Below are 5883 nucleotides of genomic sequence, written 5' to 3'. Positions count from 1 at the left end.
TTGCTTATATGCTTGCATGATTTATCTTGGTAGGTGTAATAGTAATTTCCTTTTAAAATTATAGCGTGCTGTTTTTAATTTATGAAGAAACTCAGGATGATTTAATTTTAGAGAAGCACACGGTTTGCTCCAAAATGATTTTTCTTGATTTAGCTTCACCTTGCACCGCGACTTATTTTAATATTATTGAATTGGAAATTACATTCATAAATTTGGTTCAGTTTATTTTATTGTTAGCGCACTTCTAAGTTTACTTTTTCCGTTCATTATGCTCTCTAGTTTGTTCAGTCGTGATAATTTAATTGTTATGTTAGCTTAGGTTAGGCGGGTTGGTCATTAGCGATATTACATTGTTTCCTCGAGATTTCTTGGACTGTTCTTGTGTTTATTCTGCTCTGTCTGTCATTCTGTGTAATCTGACTGTGTTTCTGCAATGGGTATACGCTTCGGTTCCCAAATTGGTGATTGCATCTTCGCTGAGTTGATCAATCTGTATAGAACACATCGGATGGAATAGGTGTATTGCGTTCGCTTAGTATGCGATTATGATAGCATGATTAACCTTTGCTTCGTCGGTTAGCTGTGCTGGATTAGAGGCTAGAGTAGTTTATTCATGAGACTTTTGCACTTTAATTGTCATACTACTGCTCTGATTCGACTCAATATTTAATTTGTTGTGTGCTTGCGATTGGGTATACGCTTAGTTGCCTGATCGGTGTTTAATCTTCGTTTAGTTGATTAGACTATATGGTGCATGACTGATTAAATTTGTGCATTGCATTCGCTTAATTTGCAATTATGAAAACCGAATTAGTCTTCGCTTAGTTGGGTGATTCATGTTGGATTTGGATTAGAGCAGTCTGTACTTGTCATTAATCTATGATTGGAAACATAGTAATTGAGTTAATGACCAACCATTTTTATTCTGTATTTGATTCTGTTTTCACATTTCTGTTTACATTCCATTTTTACATTTCTGTTTGCATCTATGTTTTAATTTAATTCATCCGCATTCACAAACCTTTCACAACCCCCCTACTACGTGTTTGACCTAAATCCTGAATCTTAGTTTGGTCCTTGAGAGACGACCTAGGAGTCACTTCCTAGTCTACACTGCATTCTTTATGCACATTAAATTTGCATGGGGTGCGACACCCATCACTACCTCTTCTAGAATCATCTTCTTTTCTTCATAAAGAAGGTGTTTCTAAAGCGGAGTTTATCGAGAAATTACATGAGAAGGTTAAATTCCAAATTGAAAAACAAACTAAAAAATATGCAGAATACGACAATAAAGGGAGAAAGAAAATAGATTTAGAAGAAGGAGACCTAGTTTGGCTTCACTGGAGAAAGGAAAGATTTCCCTCTCAGCGGAAGACGCTATTACCTCAGTTATGTCGAAAACCGAGGTAATACGTCCCCTACTGCTTCGGTTACAAATAGAACCGAGGCATAAACCTCTTTGAAAAATATTCAGAATACATTTAAAATGCTAGAGTGGAAACTATTTTAAACTATATGCCTCGGTTCAGAGTTAAACCCGATATAGCATCGGTTCTAAAGGAATCGAGGCAATATAGGTCGACAAAATGCAGTTGGAACGCTCAAAATAAGAGAATGTCAGAATCTAACAAGAGATACTGCCTCCATTGGTTTCAAAACCAAAGCAATATCCACGTTCGAAATATGTGAGTAAGTGTCATCTGTAGGTGAAAAGTTGTTAGTGGCAGGGGTTTCTGCCTCGGTTCTCTGAGTAACCGAGGCAATATCCCTTTTCAAAAAAGCTGAGCAGTTGAAAAGTCTCATCTACAGGTGAAAAGTTATCAATGATAGGGCTTTATACCTCGGTTCTATGATTAACTGAAGTAGTATCTCCTATCTCCAGATAGTTGTCAACTCAAACATTTGAATTTTAAAGGGACGGCAGAGTTTTATGCCTCGTTTCGTTGACCAACTGAGAAAGCATCCCCCTTAGACATCAATTCTCTTTGAACTAAGGCATATAGTATTTCAAAAATTACAAGTTTGTCATCGTGTTTTTATACTCGAAGTGTAATAAATGATTTTAAAACGCTTTTATTTACTAGTGATTATTTACTTTTATTATAATAAAACCATAAACCTTAAAAAAAATTATAAGATGAAAATAAATAATAGATAGTAAAATGTTTGCAACGTAATTAATCATTAATTAACAACTCTTTCCTTACAAATTTTCTTGTTTATAAGGGAAAGTAAGCTTAGCTCATGTAACATTTGTCACTTTCTCGTTTTCGGAAAAAAACAAACATCTATTTCACCATTTCTTAACTTTCTAGATTTGAAAATAAATAAGCAAATGGGTCCGAACTTCGGTCATGATGTTGAGACTTGAATCTAATTTCTACAATCCAAAAGAATTTAAGTTAAACTTTTTAAATTTACATGTGATAATTTAATTTATTAAATTTGTTATATATGGATTGTTGGAATCACACATTAATTTCGGCCAGTTTTTCAAATTTAATTTATATTGATCAATTTAAAAAAAAACAACTTATTTTAATTTTAAATAAAATAAATAAATATATCAAATCTTTAATAATTACTTTTACAATAATTTATGATTTCATATAATTTATTATTGACTTTTAAAAAGAAATTTTATAAAAAATATAATTTAAAATATGTTCGCTAAGTTTTAGAATGAATTAATTAGAAAAATATAAATATTAATTTTTTATTTAGCGTTGAAAAGCGATGAAGAAATGGAAAGGTGTCCATGTAAAATTTTCCATTTACAAAATTATAATCTTCATTTAGTGATTATTATTATTTACTTTTATTTATCAAATATTTATCATTCATCCTATCCTATCTAAACAGAAAGAAAAATATTCTTTAATACACATAAATTTTTATATTTATTCAATATTGTAATTTTTGTAGAAAATATAAAAAATTATATTTTATCTTTGTAGTGTGTCAAAATTTCCACAGATTTTTTGGGTTATGGTCCCACGAATTTTGTTCTCTCCGGACCCAGAGTTATGGTTCCTTGTAATTTGCGATAAGATTAAAATCATTCACAGCCACAAAATGTTTCAGAAGTATATATATATATAAAGAGCTTGCAGCTCTTGTATCAGTGTGTTTCCTTATTTTTTAGAGGTCATTGATTAGAAGCAAAAATGAGCGAAGCAAAGCTGAGCGGCATAAAGGACAATAGGTGGTCACTCCATGGCATGACGGCTCTTGTGACAGGAGCCACTCGAGGCATTGGGTTCGTCATCTCAATGCTTTCATCTTCTCTCTTCTCATATCTTTCCTTTTATTCTCATCTTTCTTCTTCCTTTCCAATGTCTTAGGCACGCCATCGTCGAGGAATTGGCAGAATTTGGAGCAGCCATTCATGTTTGTTCACGAAAGCAAGATGATATTGATAAGTGTTTGGAAGAGTGGAAAAAGAAGGGATTCAACGTCACCGGTTCAGTCTGTGATCTCAAACATCGCGACCAACGCCTCAAGCTCATGGAAACTGTTTCATCAATCTTCCACGGAAAGCTTAACATTCTGGTAACATTCAACTACCCTTCATAAATTCATAATAAAACCAAATCAAGCGACATGGTGTATACATTTTTTTTTTAAATGTTGAATATTTAATAAAACAATTTTTTTAATATTTATTCTATCAAAAATATTTAAATTTATATATTTAAAATTTAATTAAGTCAATATTATAAATGCATTATCCAAATTAAAACTTAAATAAAAGCTTTTAAGATTTAAATTATTTGAAAATTATATAATGTTAAATGTTAATGCAATTTAGTTATTATTATGATTATCATCACCATAACCTTACGTATTATTGTATTTTTATATTTATTTCAGTAGTTGTAAGGCATAAAGGGCATAAAGAGGTAGAGTTTAACGTTTTAAAATTAACAGGGTCTGGGAAAAGCTTCGACTAGCCTAATATAATTAAACAAGGTCAACTAAGCTATGTAGGCATCTGAGCTGAGAATTGGATTATTTTCATTGCCATTCGCACATGAAATGGTAATTTATATAGAAAGACATTTGAGACTAGCTATTAGAGACAATTCTACAAATTTATACTCCAGAAATTTGTAGATAAAATATCAGACGAAGAGAATAAAATTGATTTAAACTTAATTACATTTAACAGTTAAAAATGATAATTATGTTTTTTCTACTTCAAAAAATATATAACTATGCTAATTAAAATGAATTCCTTCCAATTTCAAAACAGTGAGCTATGTAACTAAACTACTTAGTGAAGTCTGCATTATTGTTGATTTTGTGATTCATTTTTCATTATTGTATTTGAGGCGATTCGATATATGGTTGTCTATTAGGTGAACAATGCAGCGATAGAAATGACAAAGGACATATTAGATCAGACTCCTGAAGATTTATCAACTATAATGGCTATCAATTTTGAGTCTGTTTTTCATTTGACTCAACTTGCACATCCACTTCTTAAGCAATCTGGATATGGGAGCATAGTATTTATTTCATCCATTGCAGGTGTAAAAGCTATTCCAGCTTTATCTGCTTATTCAGCTGCTAAAGGTGTACATACTAATTTCTTTTTGTAAATTTCTTCATATATTAATATTATTGCAAATCCAACTTGTTGATCTGAACGAAATATGTAATTTAATTCAGGAGCCTTGAATCAATTCACCAAGAACGTAGCATTGGAGTGGGCAAAGGATAACATTCGTGCAAATGCTGTAGGACCTGGACCAATTTGGACTCCACTGCTTGAATCTATCAGGGTATGTTTAAGATACGACATAGATATTGATAATGTGCAAAGGAAGTTTGAGCTTAATTGTGGAACTTTGTGTTAAGTGTGAAAATGGCATTAACTGTTCAATTTCTAATTTGACAAATATATATATATCTTACCATTATGTTTTAGTTTGCACATAAATTGATGTCATTGTAATTGTTGTCCTTACAGGCGAAAACTGGACCAGAAGTGTATGATGCCAATGTTACAGCTAAAATACCTTTTGGTCGTATAGGAGAAACCAACGAAGTATCACCAGTCGTTGCTTTTCTTTGTCTCCCAGCCGCATCGTACATCACTGGGCAGATTTTCTATGTAGATGGCGGTTTCACATCTTAAATTTCAATTTGTGACTGCACAATTAATTAAGAGTACTTTTTTCTAAATTGATCCTAGTGTTCAATTTTTGTTCTCCATCTTTCGCATGTATCCTTTGATTCCTGCTTACCATAATTGGTAGGACATCTTTTTCATTTATCTTAAAGTTCTATAAGCATTGTCTGTTGTCGTATTTGGCCCCAATGTGTTGTGTCCAAATAATTGCTTCATAATTATAAATATAGTTTTTGGATATTCTTTTCCATAAGGTCAATTGTTATTATATAAAGTGTAAATTTTACTTTATATACCGAGTGATTTTTAAGAGTTGAATTAGAGATAAATTACTTCTCTCAAAATTATTTAACATGTTATTTAGTTAATTGTTTTGAGTTTATCATATAAATCAGTTATTTAACATGTTTGTTTAGTTAATTGTATTGAGTTTATCATATAAATAAGGAAAGATGAACTAAAATCATATGTATTCAAAATTTATATATTTAATTATTTTTTTAAGACAACAAAAATAAATACATAATTTAGTATAATTATAACTATAAAAGAAATCATACATATTTAAAAGATTGTATATTTTTTCGAATTTTTGAACTTATAATAATCAAAATTAAAACTTTTAGTTGTTTCTTTTATTGTCGTTACAAAAGAATTATATTTGATATCAATTTAATTTTAAATAACTTCTTGTAATTCTATCTGTTTGACTCATTCCATATTTTATATTTGGTAATGTTTTT

General features: G+C 30.6%; 1 protein-coding gene across 1 annotated transcript; it reads left to right on the top strand.

The window, feature by feature from the left end:
* Positions 1 to 3117: 3117 nt before the first annotated feature.
* LOC106759606 (tropinone reductase 1) lies at positions 3118 to 5393 on the top strand. Its single transcript, XM_014642859.2, has 5 exons — positions 3118 to 3262; positions 3348 to 3555; positions 4365 to 4581; positions 4678 to 4790; positions 4979 to 5393. The coding sequence occupies exons 1-5, from the start codon at positions 3171 to 3173 to the stop codon at positions 5144 to 5146; spliced, it is 798 nt and encodes a 265-aa protein (XP_014498345.1). The 5' UTR covers positions 3118 to 3170; the 3' UTR covers positions 5147 to 5393.
* Positions 5394 to 5883: the final 490 nt, after the last annotated feature.

The sequence above is a fragment of the Vigna radiata genome, chromosome 4, assembly GCF_000741045.1.
Source record: "Vigna radiata var. radiata cultivar VC1973A chromosome 4, Vradiata_ver6, whole genome shotgun sequence".
Classification (NCBI taxonomy): Eukaryota; Viridiplantae; Streptophyta; class Magnoliopsida; order Fabales; family Fabaceae; genus Vigna; species Vigna radiata.
The sequence above is the reverse complement of the archived record's forward strand: the minus strand, read 5'-3'. Positions and strand labels throughout refer to the sequence as shown.